Source organism: Toxorhynchites rutilus, chromosome 2 (assembly GCF_029784135.1).
Source record: "Toxorhynchites rutilus septentrionalis strain SRP chromosome 2, ASM2978413v1, whole genome shotgun sequence".
NCBI lineage: Eukaryota > Metazoa > Arthropoda > Insecta > Diptera > Culicidae > Toxorhynchites > Toxorhynchites rutilus.
Window position 1 is genome coordinate 152406982 of NC_073745.1, and position 22320 is coordinate 152429301.

General features: G+C 39.5%; 2 protein-coding genes across 10 annotated transcripts in view; one reads left to right on the forward strand and one right to left on the reverse strand.

The window, feature by feature from the left end:
- Window positions 1-22320, reverse strand: part of LOC129771839 (bromodomain-containing protein DDB_G0280777) — a 237822-nt gene that overhangs the window by 95797 nt on the left and 119705 nt on the right. The gene's annotated exons all lie outside the window — the stretch shown is intronic.
- On the forward strand, window positions 5632-20538 carry LOC129766239 (uncharacterized). Its single transcript, XM_055766756.1, has 3 exons — window positions 5632-7162; window positions 7378-7971; window positions 20468-20538. The coding sequence occupies exons 1-3, from the start codon at window positions 5632-5634 to the stop codon at window positions 20536-20538; spliced, it is 2196 nt and encodes a 731-aa protein (XP_055622731.1).

The following is a 22320-nucleotide window of genomic DNA, read 5'->3' on the forward strand; positions in this document are numbered from 1 at the left end:
TCACAAGGATGGGGCTATTGATCGTTTTGCTCCGCTTGGTACATACGATGTTCTGTGAAACAGTTTTCTTTGTTCTTCGACGCGTGTTCGCGGTCTCCTGGACACATCCTCAGCAAATGTTAGAAAGGCGGGCGCACTGTTTGACGTTCACTTTTCGGGCTTTTTATCACTTCGTTGCCTTCAACTGCCTGCCGCTGCGACTTAGTAATTGCTCCCGACGATATCGTGTTCTGCACCATATCTCTATATCTTCCCGCACCATAGTTCATTCTACGATTTCAGCAAGAATATTTATAAAAATGTAAACACTTTGAAAATGCACGAATTCTCGCTGCGCAACAATGGGTGGACGTGTGTCACGTTCTTCGATTGCGTTCGTTCTGATCACGTTCTGCAATTCATCTACTCCCGAGCTGATGATCGGCAATTATCGATCTCGACAGAGATCACTTTCAAAATTTCGTATGAATAGCGTCTAATTGGAAAATCGTTCTGCAAGTGCAATCATGTCTATCTCTTCGTGAAATGAGAGATCATAAAGAAATAAATTATGTAATATAGTGGGGTTGGCTCCAGATTCATTGGCAGGTGAGGTCAGAGAAAATATACAATTATTGAATATGTTGTTCCAGAGTTTTGAAAATCTCTTTTCTGATGAACGGCAACAGCTTTCTAATTGAACCCCATATGATTCATAACCATTGCACAATGCACAATGGTCCAGGAGATGCATTTAAGTGGAAATTAACATTTAGAGCTCGATAGATAGATAGATAGAGGTAAACATTTTTTATAGATAGAGGTAAACATAGTTCGACAATGTTCTAGTCCCAGTTATTTGAGACATCTTTGTAGAACAAAGTTTTTTTTCTATCTCTTGAAATAACCGATATAACGCTTTTTTTCTAAGTTACGTTAGAGTCACCATGAAAAAACTGTTTTCTTGCTCTAACTTTCATATTTCAAATTCTACATACATGCTGTCTTTGAAAGACTTTTAGAACATACTAATACAAACATTTTGCGATGCAGAACTTGTCAATATCTCAACTTCACTCAAAGTTATTGATAATTCTTCCCAAAAACACGCTCTTTTCATTGGTATGTCATTCTTTCTGGAGCAAACAAAAACAAAGTTTATTCACGGCATTTGAAAATGCATATTTCACTCTACAAGATGTGTGATTTTCAACACTATGTTATTTTTTGTGTTTGACTAAATTAAAATTGACACCAAGAGTTTTTGGGTAAAAAAAACATCAATTACTTTAAGTAAGGTGAAGATATTGACAAGTTCTGCATCGCAAAATGTTGGAATTTATAAGCTAAGTCATACGAAGACAGTTTTGATGTAGAATTTGAAATATAAAAGTGAAAGCGAAACAACCGTTTTTTTCATGGTGACCCTAACTAAAAAAACTTTGTTCTACAAAGATGTCTCAAATAACTGGGGCTACAATATTGTCGAACTTTGTTTACCTTTATCTCTGAAAATAAGAAAGTTAGATTTTTTATTTCATCGACAATTTTGGTCACCCTATTTTTGATAACATAAAAATGAGCGCTCTATTATATGTAACAACTTTGTCGAAGACAGTTTTTGTCTAGAGAATAACTGTCGAGCGCTAAATGCTAATTTCCACTTAATCACATCTCCTGCACCATTGTGCATTGACGCCTAGAATATAAAATATGATCAGTAAACAGTAAACTGTGTGTCCACAGTATGAGGTATGGCTATCAAATAACGAGACTGGTTACGAAAAAGGGTTATATTTTTAAAATTACGGTACAACGATATGTTCACCTTGGCTCCTCACACACTTTTCCATACTTTTTTTCCATTGTTCGAAGCAGTGCTGAAACTCTTCTTTCAAAAGTCAAAAGTCGCGACGCTTTTTCCTTTGCCTCTTCTACGGACTGAAATCGGGTACCTTTCAACACGGATTTGATCTTGGGGAATAGAAAAATTATAGGAGGTTGTGTCCAAGATACGACCGCATTGTTGACGTAGAACTACGCTGTATATTTTATTTATTTATTTATTTATTTATTCGACAAATCAACGGGTATACAGAACCCAAATGACGTTTACGTACTAAATTATAATTAAAAACTTAATAACTAGACGGAGTATTTGTGATCGAAGAGATGTTTCTCTTTCTAAGTGATGTGCGTGATATCCCGAGGTCAAAATATATACTGTGTCTATTGAACTCTCGACACATACTCGACATTGGCTCGTAGTATCCGTAATTCGTGCGTGAAAACGGTATCTGGAGGAAGTTATGAGATCTCAGATTCCTTTGCTGGATATTAAAGTTCACAAGTTGTAAAAGCTCTGAACAGTCTATGTGCGACAGTATCAAGTCGGAAATGAAACATATTCTGGCAAGGTTGCGGCGATTACACAAAGAATCAAGCCCGATGAGTCTGCAGCGATGTTCGTAACTGGGACGGTTGCTGGGATCACTCCAAGGTAGATTCCGTAGAGCAAATTTAACGAATTTGCGCTGGATAGCTTCTAGCCGCAGAATGCTGTTTTGATAGTATGGTGACCAAACAATTGATGCATACTCGAGTATCGAACGAACGAGGGAACAATATACGGCCTTTATGCAGTGTATGTCCCTGAAGTGTTTTGTTGCACGAAACATAAATCCGAGCATTTTGGATGATTTCGTCGTTATATATGCAATGTGCTCACGAAATGTAAACCTAGAGTCGAGCATAACTCCTAGGTCCTTGACACAATTGACTCGTTGTAACATACAGCCCTGCAACTTGTAATTGAAGTGGACTGTAGTGCGTTTACGCGAGAATGAAATAATTGAGCATTTGGTGGGGTTTAGACTCATTCTATTCTTGTCACACCATGCAGCAAATGCATCGATTTGCGACTGTAGAAATGCTGCATCATTTTCACTATTAATTAAATAGTACAATTTAAAGTCGTCTGCGTAAGACAATTTTTGACAATCCAAAACAAAATTGATGTCGTTCAGAAATAGCAGGAAAATGTATGGTCCTAAGTGACTTCCTTGGGGAACACCCGAAGTAACACTGAAGGTCTTGGAAATAGTGTCACCAATTTTAACAGACATCTGTCGATTTACCAGATAGGATTGCAACCATTTAAGAAAGGAGCCGTTGAAACCGAGACGATTAAGTTTGGCAATTATTAACTGGTGATTGATGGTATCGAAAGCCGCCGAAAAATCGGTGTAAACTGCATCTATTTGATAACGCGACTGTAGAGCACGAACAATAAATGATGTGTAAACAACTAGGTTTGTGGTTGTTGATCGCTTCGAAATAAATCCATGTTGTTGTTCAGCTATATAGCTCTTGCATGTGTAGGAGATGTAATCCAAGACGATGAGCTCGAGTAGCTTAGATATTGCACATAAGCATGCGATCCCTCTGTAGTTCTGCACTTCTTTCTTGCTGCCTTTCTTAAAAACCGGGAAGACATAAGCCTTTTTCCATATTTCTGGAAATATGCCAGAATCTACGGAGAGATTGAAAAGGAGACTCAGTGGGTAAGACAAACTATCGGTACACTTTTTCAAAACAATGGAGGGGACTCCGTCTGGTCCAGGGTTGGAAGAACGTTTCAGCTTATGGCAGGCGTCTTTGACGATGTTCTGGTTAATTATAGGTGGTGATCCAAACGTTGCAAGATGAGGAATATTAGCGGTTGCGGAGAGAATTTGCTCATGATTAAGACATTCCTTGACGAAAACACTCTTGAATTGGCACCGGAACAGCTCACAGATACTCTCTCTGCTGGAAGCTACTACATTTCCACGTGTCATCACAGTCGGTAGACCGGACTCTCTCTTTTGGTTGTTGACAAATTCCCAAAATCTCTTGGGGTTACATTTTAAAGTGGATTGCACGCGGTTCTGATAACTGGCAAATAAAACTTTGTTAAGACGTTTGTAGTTGCTGTTGGCCAGCGCGTAACGGGTTTTCCAATAATACGAGCGAAATCTAGTGAAATTTCTCAAAGCGGATCTCTTCGCTGCTTTCAAATGTTTCAGATTACGATTTGACCAAGGAGGTTGCTGAATAATATGGATTCTTTTCTTCGGGACAAACTGGTCAATTGCATAGAGCAACACATTTGATAAAGTTTTATGTAAGTCGCCTTCGGATATTATTCTATAATGCTGTGAAATTTTCAAAACAACTGTTTAGTAGAATAATCTTTGAAATGGTTTTTAATTGTAGAATCAGTTGACGATAATTGATTGATGATTCACTCTTGCCCTCGCAAAACAATACACTAGCTGATCGTATGTCGCAATTTATTTCATGTCAATGCATTTAAAATTTACCTCGAACGCTATTCCGGTGGCCTTTTTTGAAATTGACATAGACTCGGCTACAGTCGATTATATACATATTACACCAGCACCATTATTCCACATCTCATAACCACATCAATATATCTATGGCACCGAATGGAAACAACAACAATGACAACACTTGCAAGTATCATTAATCATGCTACATGTTATTTAGTATTGCCTCAAAGCAATCGCACCTCTAGGCATCGTTCGTACAACGTAAACCAAGCGCCAAACAAGCGTTCGCCATAGCATGCATACAGAGCCATACATTGGTGGCTTGAAACTACTAGTAATATAAACACTTCTCATCATTTTGCGCTATTCTCATAAGAAACGCTTTTGTCAATCAATTTTGGCCTCAAAAAAAATTGCATTATTTTCTCATGCTCGAGAGAAGCGCAGCTGTCACCCTTAGTGGAGGAATTTTTGCTACTGGTAAGCGAAACCTAATCACATACAAAACTCAAGAACGACATTTACTTTCTTGGTGACTAAACAAGCGAAATAAACTCTTTTTGTTAATATCAACAACCTCGAAAACAGTAGCAATGCTTTATTATGATCAATATTAGCGCAAATGCAATCCTAGTTGAAGGCAGTTTTGCGACTGGCACGCGAACCTAAATAACTTATAACATTCCAGTAAGACATTCAAGATGCTTGGTATCCCCCAAATATGTTTTTGGAGCATAACCTTAACGCCTGCTTTGCCATAACGTCAGTTTAATGCATTGATGCATTCTCAAAGGCACCAAAGAAGCCGTTTACATTTTCGACCGACGCGCCTAAATCGCCTATTTTGCTGTTGTTCGATGCGGTGTCACACTCGCGAAGGCTCGGTTCAGTGCGAGCGCTTTTCACTACACCAACATCGCGTGCATCATTAGATGACGCTTGCCTCGAAATTTCATTGCCCCTGGCGTTCGTTTTTTGCAGGGCTAGAGCCTGCCTCCCTCTTCTTCTTGCTCATCACACACTACGCGAAACGTCAAATTTATGACGAGGGAAGAAAAACACACGATACGAATAACGAATAACGAACAGAAAAAGCAAACGACGATATCCAAGTTGGATTACCACTGGTGGGGTCCAATCTTAGATCGAAGCGCAGCGAAAGCAAAGTGAACTGGATTGCTCAACAGTCCGATGTCGAATGAAAGTTTGCCTCAGCGAGATCCACTGTTTATATTGAATTCAACCAAACCTCTATCTCATCTCGTCTGGGTTCGACATAGCATCAGAAAAGAACACAGGACGCACCATTTCTGGCACTATGGAAGACCCTTATCCGTCTGGCACAGTCGCGCTGCATCACAACCTCAACCACCAGCTTTCAAGTCGTCCTGGCCCTATGTTCAGTTCTGGAGACGGGGTCTTCCAACTTGCGCTCTCTGGCAAGTACCCTCCTATTACGAGCACCAGATACGCTGAAAAACCTTCATATTACAGCTTTATTACCTCTGGTTCTCCACAACACCATAATGAATCCTCTGCACAACAAACTTCATCTCCAGGACGCTACGAAACCGGCTTCATGGAAGCCCCTAATCCCCCTGCCACAGTCGAGATCCTCCAGCCATCGCTCAGCAGTCGTCCTGGCCCTGTGAGTGGGGTCAGAGAAGGGGTCTTCCACCACGCTGTTCTCGGCAAGTACGACAGTGTTTTTAGTTCTTCAGATTCTCATCCGTCCACTGGTTCTAGCGATGCAACCAATGTATGGTTGCCACCACAACCCGTTGCTGCCCCTGTCGATTGTGTTTGGCTGTACTACCAAAATGTCCGAGGTGTTAGGACTAAAATCGACGATTTGCTGTTGGCGGTTACGGACTGTAACTACGACGTCATCATATTAACAGAGACTGGATTAAACGATTGTATCGATTCTCTGCAAATATTTGGATCGACATTTAACGTTTTTCGTTGTGACCGTAGTTGTATAAACAGCAATAAAACGAGCTTCGGTGGCGTATTAATAGCGGTTCACCATCGCTATTCTTGTACGCAAATCCACACGCCTCACGGGGAAATATTGGAACAGGTGTTTGCCGTCATTGTCATCGGAAATAAACGATTAGCAATCGGTGCTGTGTACATCCCACCTGATCGTAGTCGCGACGTGGAGTTGATAGATGAACATGTGGCCTCTGTTCGTGATCTTTGTGACAATGCTATATGTGTAGATCAGGTGCTGCTTTGTGGTGATTACAACCAACCTCGCTTACAGTGGTTGCAGAGTGCTGGCGGCGAAGTTTTACCAGCAGGAGCTTCGACGGTATCTGCGTCGAGTGCTGCTCTGATCGATGGAATGGACTTTTTGAATTTAAGTCAAGTCAATTGGCACCGCAATCAACTGGATCGAACTCTTGATCTTGTTTTTTGCTCAAATGGCTGTAATGTAATCGTCAATACAGCTGTGGTTGCACTGTTACCCGTGGATACGCATCATCCACAATTGGAAATATCTCTACCAGTACCTCGTACGTGCCAGTACAGTGACGTGTATCCTGTTGCCGATGAATACACCCCCGATTTTGGAAAAATCGACTACGATGCACTTGGTTATTACCTCCCCACTCTTGACTGGACATACCTGAATGCCTGTCAAAATGTTAATGAAATGGCCTCCGATTTCTGTTTCACCATTCAACGTTGGTTGCGGGAGAATGTACCCCACAGAAGACGTCCAGTTTCGCCTTCTTGGAGTACGGCTTTACTTCGACAGCTGAAACGCGAAAAAAACGCCTGTCAGCGAAAACATCGTGTTCTACAATCGTCTGACAGCAAACTCAGGTTTCAACATGCAAGTAATGCGTATCGTAAGCTGTATTCAACTTTGTACAAGGCCCACGTCTTGAGAATGCAAACCAATCTGCGACAAAATCCGAGAAACTTTTGGAAATTCGTCAAAACTCAACCCTCCCAAGCAACGTGCTCTATAACGACGTCGAAGCGAATACTCATACTGAATGCTGTGAGCTTTTCGCCAAGTTCTTTACATCCGTGTTTGACCATATACCAGCCAGTGAAGCTCAAGTTAAGTTTGCCTTCTTAGGTGTTCCTTCGGACGTCATAAGTTTGACGACGTTCGTGGTCACTCCTGCCATGGTGATCTCCGCTGCAAAAAAATTGAAAAGTTCGCTTTCGCCGGGTCCTGACGGCATACCATCGGTATTGTTTTGCCGCTGCGCTGCTGATCTAGCCGAGCCACTTTCTGTCATCTTTACCCGATCACTCAATGATGGAGTATTTCCTGAAATTTGGAAGGAGTCTTTCATGTTTCCTGTCTTCAAAAACGGTAATAAACGAAACGTCAGGAACTATCGTGGAATAACAAGTTTGTCGGCTGCGTCCAAGCTATTTGAGATCATCGTCAGTGAAGTTATTCTTACTCAATCCAAGCGTTACATCTCTACCGATCAGCACGGCTTCATGCCCGGCAGGTCGGTCACCACGAATCTGCTGAACTTCACCAACACCTGCATTACTGCTATGGAGGGCAAGGCTCAAGTCGATGTCATCTATACCGATCTGAAGGCGGCTTTCGATAGGATCGACCACAACATACTATTGGCTAAACTATCACGTCTCGGATCATCTGCAAAACTCGTGTCGTGTATGAGATCATACCTGACGGAAAGAAAACTGCGCGTTAAAATTCATGGCTGCGTTTCCTCGTGCTTCTGCAATTCTTCTGGAGTCCCTCAAGGAAGCAACTTAGGCCCTTTGTTGATCATATTATTTTTAATGACATTGCTGCGAAATTAGGGTTGAACTGCAAATTAATTTATGCTGATGATTTGAAAATATTCTGCATGATCCGTTCAGCTGAAGACTGCCAACGCTTGCAACATTTGCTGAATGTGTCAGCTCGGATTTATTTCGAAGATTGCGAAGGATTTCACTGACCCATACTGCTTGAAGTCCTTATATTGCGCTTTAGTACGACCAATTCTCGAAACTGCAGCCGTTGTTTGGACTCCAAATGTGATTTTCTGGAATTTGAGGATTGAGCGTGTACAGCGAAGATTCATCCGGTTGGCCTTGCGTCATCTACCTTGGCGCGATCCATTGAATCTTCCTGCTTACCCGGATCGATGCAGACTTTTAAACCTGGACACTCTTGAAAGAAGACGCAGAATACAACAGGCAATTTTCGTATCAAAGCTGTTCAATGGGGAAGTTGATTCTCCTCGGCTACTTTCATTACTGGACCTTCGTGCTGCTCAACGACCTCTCCGACAGCGATCTTTGCTACAGAACAGATTTCATCGTACTTTATTCGGATACAACGAACCGCTGTCGTCGATGATTCGAACTTTCACATTGGTGGAGGATCTATTTGATTTCGGCGAGACATCCAGCCGCTTTAAACACAGATTAACTAGTTCGTCGATTGTATAAATAATTGTACTATATTATTATATATTTATTCATTAAGACCACAGATGTTAGATGAATCAGATTTAAATAAATAAATAAATAAATAAATAAATATTCAAGGCAAATATTCCCCTTCATTCTTCTACTTTTCCTTTGTTCATGGCGACTTCAAATCCTACGATTTCCCCTTCGTTGGTCATCGATAAGTTGCTCATAATTGAAAAATAAAAGACGGGTGGGTAATGTCGGGGACATAACCGGAGTGACGTAGGACTATACAAAGGGGACAGCTTTTGTTAAATATATATTTTAAATATATTATTTTATTTTCTTCTCCTACGTGAATACCTACCTATGTACCTGAAAAATGGATTAGTTTACTGTTTACTCTTTATGAATATGTTGATGGTTCTGAAAAGAACCTTTGGTGTTGTGATTTTGTTATCACTAGATATTCCCATCTTGTTCGGTTAAACCTTCCTGTTTAGCTATTGCGTTTGCCACTCGCCACAGCTTTCACAGTTGGAAAATTTCTTCCCATCCAGCTTGAGACATATTGTTCAGTAAATTACATTTAATGCGACGTGCCGGAGAAACACTTTGCCACTCACTGAAACTAATTGTTGCCTTGATGAGCGCCGAACCGAAGCTGCTCTGTTCTTGATGCGGGTTTTCTGATCGTCGTGAGCAGCTTTGCAAGCCAACTCGAGCACTTCGACGGCCGAAACTCTATAATCGCTGTTAGGTATACTGGTGCTCCGGCACCAATCCGTTCGGCCTTGTTACCCTTGCGGAGCAATCAGTAAATGCGACCAACAGGGAACTGGAGACCTGCACGGTTCGAGTGAGACTTTGCTTTTCCCTTAACTTGTCCTCCTTTGTTACGATGCCGATGCCGTACAACCACACGGGTTTACGGTTTGAAAGAAAATAAGATATTTTTTTGGGGTCCGCGTGTATTATACTCTAGCAGTACACACTCACAGGATAGAGACAAATCGGCAGATTCAGCCAAAGGGGCGAGTCCAACGAGACGAATGAATGAGCGTTAAAAGGCAGCGATGGCAAAAAAATACATTCATTACGATTTGTTCACTCGTTGGATTCACATGCAGGCTAAAAAGGGTCCTTTTCAGGATCACAAAATTATCTTCAATCTAAAGAGTTTATTGTTTTGTTATCACTCGATATCCCCATCTTGTTCGGCTAAACCTTTCTGTTTAGCGATTGCATTTGCCACTCGCCACAGCTTTCACAGTTGGAAATTTTCTTCCCATCCAGCTTGTGACATATTTTACAGTAAATTACATTCAATGGCACGTCGCATTACCACCACTCAGTATCCGATTGGAGGTAATTTTAACCTGTAATTGAACATTTGCGATGACAGTGGTACAGTGTCGACTTTCAATGTGGGGTCATAATTTGGACCCCGAACTCTATGTTTACAAAAATGTCCAACTAAATATGTCGAATTACATGTCCGTCCAATTAGCTAAATGTCGAGATAAGTGTAAATTACTGTACTTTCAATCTAGAAGCAATTCTGCCAAATTCACATACTCATCATATCCTGGCAAACAAATAATGAAAAAATCAATTTGTGTTTTATTATTATTTTGGATATTGTTTTAGAAAGCATTGAACTGTATTTCCTAAACTCTTTTTTGGAAGGTTTAATGGCCCTGAAAAGCGCCTTGTTTTATGGAATGGTTCCAATTTAGAAAACTTTGTACTCGTGGTTTTGAAAAAAACCATTTCGAACGCCCTCGATGCCGCCTTGTTCTGGATTTGCCACCAAAGCAGTTTGTATAAACAACAAACTTTTTTCTTCTGCTACCTGATGCCGTTTTGCGATTGCGTTTGCCACTCGCCACACGCTGCAACTGCCTGTTGTCGTCTTGATGTGTTCTGTTCTGAATGCGGTTTTTCTTATCGTCGCGAGCAGCTTTATCAGCCAACTTTATCACTTCGGCGGCCGAAACTATATAACGCCGGCTAGGTGGACTGGTGCACTGGTACTAACGCGCTCGGCCTAGCTACCCTTGCGGGGAACTCCAGATCAACACGGTTCGAGCGGGATTTTGCCTTTCCCTTCACTTTTCCTCCTTTACCATGTCCAGACATGGCTGCTTGGGTTGGTTTGTTGATGTGTTGTGATGCGAACCGATGTGGTGTACGGTTTGAATGAGAATGATGGTTACGGCAGCGGAGCGGGGATTTTTAAGCTGACTGGCTGGCTCGAGAATTACGCATGTGTGAGACTGCGACCAATGTTTCGTTCATATTTTTTCTTTTTCCTTTCCAATCGTGCTTCATTCTATTTCGCTGCTGCTCTGGTTGCCCGTTTTGGTCGGTACGATTTGAGGAGCACAAAATGTACCAATCAAAAATGGGCACATAGTGCATTTTGACAATGCTTGATATTTCACAATTATTCAATTATTTATCTCAAGAAAAATGAAATGTTATTCGTTATGATAGATGCGTAGATATATTTCCTATCAATTTATGCAAAAACCTTTGCGATCTATTGAGAAATGCTCGAGTTATAAGCGTTCCAAATCTTGCATTTTTTCCTACTTGTTCAGTGCCTAGATTTCCATTTCACCCCCTATATCTTCCGGTTAGACGTAGTCCTACGTCAAAAATCCTCAGCTTTCCAGAAAAAATATTATAAAACATATAGCTCCCTCAGCCCCGAGACTTTGAAAACAATAAAAAAAATAATACAATCAATAATAACGAAAACAGGATTCAAATTTTCTGTGTATAAAAAGACTAATTTGAAATGTTGATCATCTGAAAAAGTGATTTTTGGAAAAAGTTGATTCGGAAAACCCTAAAATGGAAATGATCAGCCTAATAAAAAAATAAAAATACGGGTCTTATGTTTTGTGATAAAGAACAAAACTTTTCACGAAAATCTAGAACCACTGTATCGGTTTGGCATGGAATGGCTGTATACGTCTGCGAATCAAATTAAATGCAATTTTTGTTCTACAGACAATGTGGAGAGAGGAAGAATTTCAATTTAATATTCCGTCCGTTTTCAATTTATTGGGTCCATGTGCGATTTCAAATCACAGTTTTGTGCCAGCAAGCGAACAGACAACAGTCTTACCTAATGCTGATAGCACACTAGATACAAAGGGCGAATGGAAGAGAAAAAGTAAAGCAGAACATTGCACCGCAAGCCTCACCCCTGTGTGATTCTTCCGCTAGCCAGTGCGTATAAAAATAGATGCCCCGCAGCGAAGCAATCAGTCATTTTTTAACCGAGAAGTATTTAACACAATGAACCAAAAGAAAGAGGGACCAGAAAACCAGTATAATCAAATTCAGCATCGGCAACAGGTGCGGTAGCGAAGCAGCAACAACCTCAGTAGCAGCACTAACATCGCCAGCAACAGCAATAGAGGGACCAACAGCAATAGAGCAATAGTTGCAAACGAGTTTCAATTTTCCTGTTTTTATGCTTTCATCATTCACCATTCATCAGTCATCCAGCTAGTGTTTTTTTAAGGACGAGAGTTTCATTTAAGTTTTCCAAACTGCTTATTTATACTTAGGTTAGAAGTGAGTTAACTGAAAAAAAGCTTATCAGTTAAAACAACATTATCATCAGCTTCACTTTGGTCACAACGTGCTTTTCATTCCAACTTTTACCAAACAGAAAGGTTTAATTTGGATTGAGTGGTTAAGAAATGTGAAATTATGGCACTAGTGGAACAAAATACAATTTCCTGTAAGCGAGTATGTGTCAACTGCGAAAATGCTGCCACGGTGAATACTCATGAATGAACGAGATGAACACGTAAATTGACATAAGGAATCAAAGTGTGACATACGGTTAGCTTGTGTATTGTTCTCGTGAGGGCAAGAATTAATTATCAATCAGACGTCTTCAATTAATTCTACGAAACGACTCGAACCATCGGTCCTTTCATACCGTTAGGTGAAGCGTATTTGGGTATGATTAAATCACATTGAATCATTGTTGATTTTATGGGTTGTCAAAGGTAGATAATGGTCATGCTGAAACAAATAAAGAAAAACCTCTGGCTGCAACGTGTGACTAGAGGAAAAGGCGCATAACATGTACTACATGCATTAGCAACAAATACACAAATTTTCACATAGGACCAGGTTTTGTATTATTTTCGCGAGTACAAGAATGAACCATGGATCAACCATTTTCAGTTGCTACCATAAAACCACGCAAACCATCGGTCCTATTCTTGTTGGTGGCCCTTTCTGTTAAAGATTTATTTAAAACATTGCACTCTGGCGTAATATCCGAAGTAATTGAAAACGAGCTGATTTGGATATTTTTTTCTGTCGGGAGACCTTGGACTGATTCGTGACTTATTCCGATCGATCATTTAATTTTCTTGAATTCGAACATTGTATCCGGGTTAAAAGTGGCGTCGATAATTTCGTAGCACTACGTTAACAATGCGGTCGTGCCTCGGACAACGCCCTTCGATTTTTTTTATTTTTCTCCGTCAACACTCAACAAAAATATTAGAGGTACCGAGTAAAAATTCGACCTTTTAAGTGATTTTTAGATGGGATATACGCCAGCTCCATATTTCAAGTATTAGAATATTCTACGTACACATTTTTATCTTGGACAACAACGGACAACAATGTCGGGAAGAAATAAAAAATCGATTTGTTTCTATTTTTTTCTAAGATTTTGTGGACTAACACAATTTTCGCCAATTAACCTAATTACCCAGCTTTCATTTGGGCACTAGTGCGTACCTGTAGGATAATGTTTGAATGAAAAATTTCCTAAAACATTATACTAATATGTAAAAAATAACTTTTTCCTGCAACCTACAATTCATAGAAAAAATATATAATGGAATTGCATTTGTTATATAATACACGCAATGTCGTGTAATATCTGTCATTTTCTATTATTAGTAACGAGTGCTCTAACTCAAACTCTACGTTCAATTAATAACATTATCCATTCTGTATTATTTAAATAATCTTATCACGCTTTTCAGGAAAAAAAATTCAAAGAAAAGGAAAATCTATTGTATGACATCGTTTCTGAAATAAATAACGTTCAAATCGAATGAGTTACCATTCCAAAACTACTCTCAGTTTACCGGTTTGGGGTTCAACTTGAACAAGCAATACACAATCATTCCAAAACTGTGAATCTTTGTTGATAGCAATAGATAGATTCGTTTAATTAGAATAGGATTTCTTTCTCATAACAGGAATGAAAAATTTCCTATTTCTGGTTAGGTGTAACCATTATTGTTTTTGTTTTTGCTAAAGCTATCCATTTTGAGTTCATCAAATTCACAACTTTACATCCTTCAAAAGAACTTAGTATATTTCACTTACCACGAAAGATATGAACTATAGTTTCCGAAAGTAGTAATTACCTGCAATACAAAGATAAAAATAAAGGAAAGCATAAGCTTATTTTATCACGAAAACGGATTCCGGCAATTTATTTGCCGCAACACGAAATGAAATAAAAACAGCAGCTCACGCTAGAGCCTAATTTATTTTCCATGAAAACCCATGACATTTCCTCCTGACGGGGCTTCGCGACAATTTGTTCGAAGAAACTAGAGGAAATGCGATATGCAGTGTCTGGTGATTCGAACTTACATAATTATCCTCTCCAGAGCTCCCCATTGAAGGAAACATATTTTGCTGTCTTTTATGCCATCCATTTCAATGCGGCACAAGAAAAACTATTTGCGTGGGTAACAAAAATCACAACTCGTGATTTTCCTATTACCATAAACTATAACTCCTCGCAATAGCCCCTTCCATATGGTGGGCCGGCTCGTTTGTTGGACTCGTTTTGATACTTCGTTGCTCATATGGACTACATCAAAAACTGATATATGGATGTTGAAACTCGCAACGATTTATCGCAGTTGCTGATATGCAGATCGAACATACATTCATTGCTTTTGGGCTACACAACATATTCGGTGAGTATATTGTAATACGATAAGGATGCCACTCGACGAACAGCGTCAACGGTAGGTCAACGGAAATGGCCTTTGCATTTAATTAAATTATTAGTTTCTGACACTTGCCGGGAAATCAATGCCTGGCGGACTGTGTTAACGCCCCACAAAAACATTAGTGGAGCGTGAAATTGATTTTCGATAATTGATATGTATAGTTATCTGTTGCACGACGAACGAATGTATTCATCCATGAAATTCTAAGAGGTGATTTTAGAGGATCAAAAATTAGTCAACTCTTTGACGGTCGCAACTTTCACAGAATGCTTAGCACTTATCGACAGATGAATACAGTTTAGATTACAGTATATATGAAAGTAATTACAAATCATTCTAAAGGTAGTGAATGACTCTCATTCGATTCGATTTGAATCGACTGTCGTTTGTTTTTATTTCGTTGCATAACTCTACTACCACAAGGTGCTAAATTACTCAATTTTGCTCAAAACAAATAGCACATTCGCGGAGAAATTGTAGTCACATCATCTTCTATTTTCACCATATGCTGCAATAGTCTAACCCATATCGGCATAAACATATGTGTTCGAAAGCACAGTCGTAACCTGATCCTGGTAATTGGTGCAAATCTCGCACCGACTAAATTTCAATTAGTGCTCTCTCCCTATGGTAAAGAGAAGCGGCGGCGGCGGTTGGAAGAGACACTGATGTAACGCTCAAATGCTTCTGTGGAACAAAAAACAGCCGTTAGTATTCATGATAATCGTTCCACCATGTTTCATGATACAAGGTGGTCGAAGTGAAATCTCCCCGAGTGAATGATGGATAAGTTTCACAAATAAAAAAAACAGAAAAAATAGATGCGCACACGTTAAAAACCTGGGCAATGGGATGGGTCTTCAAGAGTGGCAGGGTGATGGTGAAACTTGTACTGCTAATTCGTGCTCGACGATTCGAAGCCCTCTGCTAAACCGCATGTGCAAAATTACCGTTGCAATTTTCGCTTTTTAGCGAAGCTGTTGGATCACTGAAGAGAGCGAAGGATTGGCGAACGCATTTCATTGTGCCAAAACGTATGCAAAAACGAAGATTTTTGTGGAACCTGTGGCTAAAGGTATCCCGTTGGATTGAGAAGCAACAAACGCCAACCCACAGAATTTTTTTTTTATCTGTTTTATAGTGACTTTCAACTCATTTGGCTGGTTCGTCACTTTTTACTTCCAATTTTTGGAAGAATGTCGGGAGTGAGAATTGAACTCGTGACCTTTAGCGTGAGAGGCATGGATGTTACCACTACGCCAGATCGCCTCCACCAACACACGGAAAGAAGGTTACGAGTTTCCGTCCATTTTGTTTATTGATCAGTATGGTTTCACTTCGAATGATATCACTTTCAAACGAACAATTATTCGTGTTCTCCTTTACCAATCCTTTTACTGATTCTGTGGAATGCAGTGTCGAAAATGAAAGTTTAACGCCCCAAATTCTACTTTAAAGCCGGTCGCAGAATGTTTTGATGTGCCGCATAACTGAACACATATTACATTCACATAAATCCAATGCAAACCAACGATTCGGATCGTTTCACCGCGGAGATTGATTAGCTTTCGCTATTCAAGCTTCTAATCCTCCACTCGAGCCCATATATGTCAACAATCTTTTCAGCTTTCTGTTAGCAGATTTCTTCCCATTTATGAACTTCCCTTTTTTGTGACTTTGCTGCCTTGCTACGAACATGAAAGCTCTAGCTGTTCGCCCATTTGCACTTTTATGCCGTGAGGGTGAGGTAGATCAAAGACAATCTGAAGTCAAGAAGCATTTTGATGGAGAAAAATTTCCGGTTGGCATCAAACAAGCACATAGCGAAGTCTGTTTTTAGAGACTGCATTCATGCAATTTCTAAGCACTAGAGGGTCTAATACAGTAGAACCCCGATTATCCGCGGGATAGTCTGGCTAGCTCACCGCGGAGAACAAAAATCGCGGATAACGCTACAGTGGTAGACATTCGTTTAGCTGCACCCTATTTTTCCTCAATATTTTTCAAAATAAGTCAATTCTTTGTACAGTTTTGTTCATAAAAGACTATTATTGTTTATTTTCATCGAATTTATTCTAAAATAAAGTATAAATTCACTTTTTGTTTTCTAAGTAATTCAAATATGTGGAATCAGGGTAGACATTCGTTTAGCCGCATCCTAAAATTTCAATTAAAGAAAATTTGGGCGGCAAATTTCGAGTCCAATCGGTAGCTAATATTTAGTATGTCAACCTCCATTTCGGGTCACTTTGAAAACTCGATTTGGCACCGAGTCAGACAACTTTCAAAGATCTCCATAGGTTCTCTATGGGATTGCAATCGACTGCAAGCAGGGCATTCAAGAAGCGGAATATCCTTCTCGGCAAACCATGCCTTCGATTGCTTGGAAACGTAGAACTATGCATAATCCTGCTGAAAAAACGACATCCTCGGTAGCGTTATTCTCAATATGGCGAATCAAAACTTTGGTGTTTCCATTTGTTGATCGTTATATCCCATATTTCTGGCACTATTTAGAGAAATTCCGTACCACTTTCTCAGATCGACCAATTTTTGTTACGATCGAGCGATTAGAAAACTTTTGTCCACTGAATATCTTTATTATTTTACGCCCCTCTTCCGTCAATAGAACACCTTTCGCCATTCCTTTAAATTCTACGTAAATCACAAATCTGACCAACTTCTTACGTTGCACATCTTATATTTATCTTGTAAATTGAACATTCCCAAATATTTTTTCAAAAAACACAGATACAGGCTTGGTGATTATGCGAAAACTCGATTTTTATGTCCTGTGGCTAAACGTATGTCTCGGGAAAAAATGACGTTTGAATGTTTATATCCACCGATGCCGCCTTGTGTGTGTGTGTGATTGTGACGTACGTCCTTGCAATAAAATTGACTTAAATATACTACCACTACAGCAAATAAGTATCCCGATATAAAGAGCAATCCTGGTTGTTTTGTAAGTGTTTCAAGTTTTTTTTCAAGTGCGGCTAAACGAATGTCTATCAGGACTTAAAATGAGTTTCAAACACGAAAAAAGATATTTCGGCAAGAAAACTATGTTTTATCAATACATAAATCATTAAACTATCCATCTACCAGGTCGTGCACACCAGTGATCAGATAATGTGAAATCCATGACCAAAACAAAAGGGCAAGAGCCTATCGCTTACCGACAAATTCGGGAAAGGCCTATAGATTTACTATGGAGCTTGCTTTCGCAGATTATACGCACCGCGGATCATCCGCTCGCGGTTAATGGGGGTTCCACTGTATAGGAAAACTAGCGGAAATAGGAACATTTATAACATAAGTTGATTTTATTTCGATTCGCCTCTTTCGTATTTTATGAGAATGAAATCTAAATCGTTATAATCCATCCTAGCGTAACGCTATAAGGTTCTAACTCATTACAAACATGATTTTTGCATGTTTCTATGTATGAATTACAAGATTTCTATAGAATGAAACGACCTTAATGTTTCTCATAGTGAATCCCTTCAAAGGAACTAAGTCGCACTGGGTTTTCACTTTGTTTTGCTTGCAATTAGATTCTCCAGGCTTTTTTTTTGTTTCTGTTAGTAAGTGTCCACTACCAGACGGAGAATATTTTATAGTTCCATTTGTTTGTTCCCAGTCAAAGAATTATGTCACGTGACAACACCAGACTTTTTGCGATTTTCGACTATTAAACATTAATGTTGGGCCTCATTCCCGTATACACATCATAGTGAAAACGAAATGAACGACATATCATTAAACTTCGTTTTAGAGTTTTGCGAGTCGGTTGATAAACTTACCAACGACTTGACAGCAGTTTACATTAGCGAAAAAATACCAACAGAATCAGCCGAAAAGATAGCTTCAGAAAGAGGCGTAAAAGCTTTGATAAATTGCGTAAAAAACCAAGATACAAAACTTATCTCGAAAGCAGGGAATTTTGGGAAAATTAATGATGCAGTTCAGAAACTGCAAGAGAATGATTCTACAGAATAAATACAACAAAAGCATGTTTTTAACCTAAATACACGAGGTCATGGAAAATACATAAATCATCATGGACGCTACAATAGTTACCAAAATTACAATCAATGCAATAATAATAATGGTTACAGAAACAATAACAATAATAAGAGGATTGTTGATAACCTCTACCTCGCCAGTGATTATTGTTATTGTATCTGTAACCATTATTATTATTGTTTTGATTGTAATTTTGGTAACTATTGTAGCGTCCTGTCACGGTCGCCATGTAATAATTAAACATTTGGCTCGTACGATTTTCGGATTTTAAATAACTGCTCATGTATTCAGAGTCAGAACTAGAATGAATCGATTTATTTTTGAATTTACTTAAACGAACTTATTGCTAGGCCAAATACATAATTAATAAAAAGAGAAGCAAGAACCTCTAAACAAAAAGTGAATAGGAGGAACTTGGTAAAACGGATATGTACTAGAATTTTATGACGGTTGTTAACCCGTCGTGAAATATCGAACTGTTGTAATTTGGGAACGGTCGTGGTTGAGCCTGGGAATTTCATTGCTGGCGGTTCGAGAATGGGCAAGTGTTATTGCACACATTGCGAGACCAAAGCGATTTTATCGTTGCTATGCTACATCTGTTTCTAATTATGCAGCTCAAATATTACGCACCACAAATGAAGCGTCAAACATTTTCCATTAGAAATTATGAACGAAAATTAACTTCTCTGAATCAATTTAGTGTTGAATGTTAATGGAAAATTGTGCTTTTTCGGGTGGTCTCTTACAAAAATGGTATCTGAAGACAATTTTATATTAAATTGATAAGTTTTAGTGGAAAACTAATTTCGTATCCAGATGTCGACACCGAGCCGTTATCATCGCGGATACACTTTATTTCGTTTTCACCGTGAAGTGTATACGAGAAAAGGCCCTTTTTTCAGATTCGTTTCGAAACAAACCAATGAAATTTGTTTTATGTTTTCTTGCTGTAACTTTCATATTTCAAATTGTACATACATACTGTCTTCGAAAGACTTACAGAGCTTACTAATATAAACATTTTGCGATGTGAAATTTGAGTGAAATTTGTTCTTTCAAATTCCGTCAACAAACATTTTTTTTATGTTTGCCCCAAAAAGAATGACAAACAAATGAAAAGAACGTGTTTTTTTGGGAAGAAATATCATTAACTTTGAGTGAAGTTGAGATATTGACATGTTCTGCATCGCAAAATGTTTGTATTGGTAAGTGATTAGTATATTGTTCTAAAATGAAATTAATTTCTCTTGAAATGAAATTTGTCTAAAATGAATTTCTTGAATAGCTAATGCTATCTGTTACCTACGTTACGTTACCAAAATGAAAACGATCTAAAACTCAGCCATGTAGAATGCATATGACCGAGAGTTCTATAGTATAGGTAGTCTTAGTCAGAATTCCGAAGAATACAGACGGTAAATAAAATCCAACTTCCGTTTTCCAATCCGAAAAATTCCTCTAGTCTATTGAGGTCGAAGTCCGCCGGTTGTTTTATAGTTCCGAACTTAGTGAAACTTGTGCCCAGGTTTCTCAGCCCGTTCTTAGTTAAAAGGAGAGTGAGACGGATCACAGTTCGTTTTGGGCGGCAGTTCCCATAATCACGTGTATGCAATTGAACAATCCGGTTCAATTGCACCAGCGAAAGGAAAAAGTGTACGTGTAATCAAGTGGCATTCACGTTTTTAGGCCCAGAGGCCATTAGTGCCGTTAAGAAAGCCTTCGCGTCGGACAATCCGGGTAATCCGCTGAAACAGTAAGTTCTAAAAGTCTTTCAAAAAAAGTTTGTATGTAGAATTTGAAATATGAAGGTTAGAGCAAGAAAACAGTTTTTTCATAGTGACCCTAACGTAACTTAGGAAAATAGCGCCTTTTTCCGGTTATTCCAAGAGATAGAAAAAAAATGGTTCTACAAAGATGTCTCAAATAACTGGGACTACAACATTGTCGAACTATGTTTACCTCTATCTATAAATATAAGCAAGTTATATATTTTTATTTTATCGACAATTTTGGTCACCCTATTTTTGATAACATAAAAATGTGCGCTCTATCATATGTAACAATTTTGTCTCAGACAGTTTTTGTCTAGAGAATAACTGTCGAGCTCTAAATGTTAATTTCCACTTAAATGCATCTCCTGGACTATTGTGCAATGGTAAAACTCCTAGTTGTTTTTTTCGTTTTGGTGTTTTGGGAGCTGCAGATTTCAGTAACGACTCCCTTTAACAACTGGAAGGTCAGGGTTTAGTATTCATTAAGTCCCGTTCGCAGGCTATCGACTGCACCACCCATGTCAGGATCAAATTAAGGAGTTTAGTTTTTGTTGAGAAAGCAAAACAAAAAAGCCGCATCCATAGGGTTTGTGGACAACTCTTTGGGCTTTAAGGACAAGATGATTTCGCTAAGCATCTACAGCGTGTGACATTATACGAACTGTTCAATCTGTTTACTCGTTTTTCGCAGCTTCAACTGATTGCTAGGAAATGTTTCGTAGCCACACAGGTGTGTTGTTAAAAGATTGTCGCAAACTCGATGATGTGCACATTATACTGCTGATAGAACTCAAATCGAACTGTCCCTGTAGCTTTAAAATAAACATTTATAGTGTGTTTCATCCGTTTTCTGATATACATTGTTTGTTGTAAGCTTGCTAAAGGGTGTGTCACATCAAATTGCATCACGGAAAAAACGCTGTAGAAATTCGCCCAGTAGACCGATCCTTTTGAAAATTTTAGACAGTAAAATAAAAACTATTAAACAACTTTTGACATTTTCTTTTTATTCATACTTCGAGCCCAAGCCCGTATGCTCGCACCTTCCTCTTTACCCCGTCCATAAGGTTCTGTACAAAGTCAGGTTGTAGTTTTTTTGAACAGAAATCCATTTTCTCTTGAAGTCCGCCTCCGATTTGACAACTTTTGGGTTATTCCGGAGGGCCTGCTTCATAATCGCCCAATATTTCTCTATTGGGCGAAGCTCCGGCGCGTTGGGCGGGTTCATTTCCTTTGGCACGAAGGTGACCCCGTTGGCTTCGTACCACTCCAACACGTCCTTTGAATAGTGACACGAAGCGAGATCCGGCCAGAAGATGGTCGGGCCCTCGTGCTGCTTCAATAGTGGTAGTAAGCGCTTCTGTAGGCACTCCTTAAGGTAAACCTGCCCGTTTACCGTGCCGGTCATCACGAAGGGGGCGCTCCGCTTTCCGCAAGAGCAGATCGCTTGCCACACCATGTACTTTTTGGCAAACTTGGATAGTTTCTGCTTGCGAATCTCCTCCGGAACGCTGAATTTGTCCTCTGCGGAGAAGAACAACAGGCCCGGCAGCTGACGAAAGTCCGCTTTGACGTAGGTTTCGTCGTCCATTACCAGGCAATGCGGCTTCGTCAGCATTTCGGTGTACAGCTTCCGGGCTCGCGTCTTCCCCACCATGTTTTGCCTTTCGTCGCGGTTAGAAGCCTTCTGAACCTTGTATGTACGCAGGCCCTCCCGCTGCTTGATCCGCTGGACGAATGAACTTGACAAATTCAGCTTATTGGCGA

What these genes read in the sequence shown, in the direction of transcription:
- LOC129766239 (XM_055766756.1), top strand. Translation starts at nt 5,632, where the DNA reads ATGGAAGACCCTTATCCGTCTGGCACAGTCGCGCTGCATCACAACCTC. An exon ending in ACTCAGGTTTCAACATGCAA is followed by an intron (nt 7,163 to 7,377) that starts GTAATGCGTATC and finishes ACCATATACCAG; the next exon opens with CCAGTGAAGCTCAAGTTAAG. An exon ending in ATCTGCAAAACTCGTGTCGT is followed by an intron (nt 7,972 to 20,467) that starts GTATGAGATCAT and finishes TCACGTTTTTAG; the next exon opens with GCCCAGAGGCCATTAGTGCC.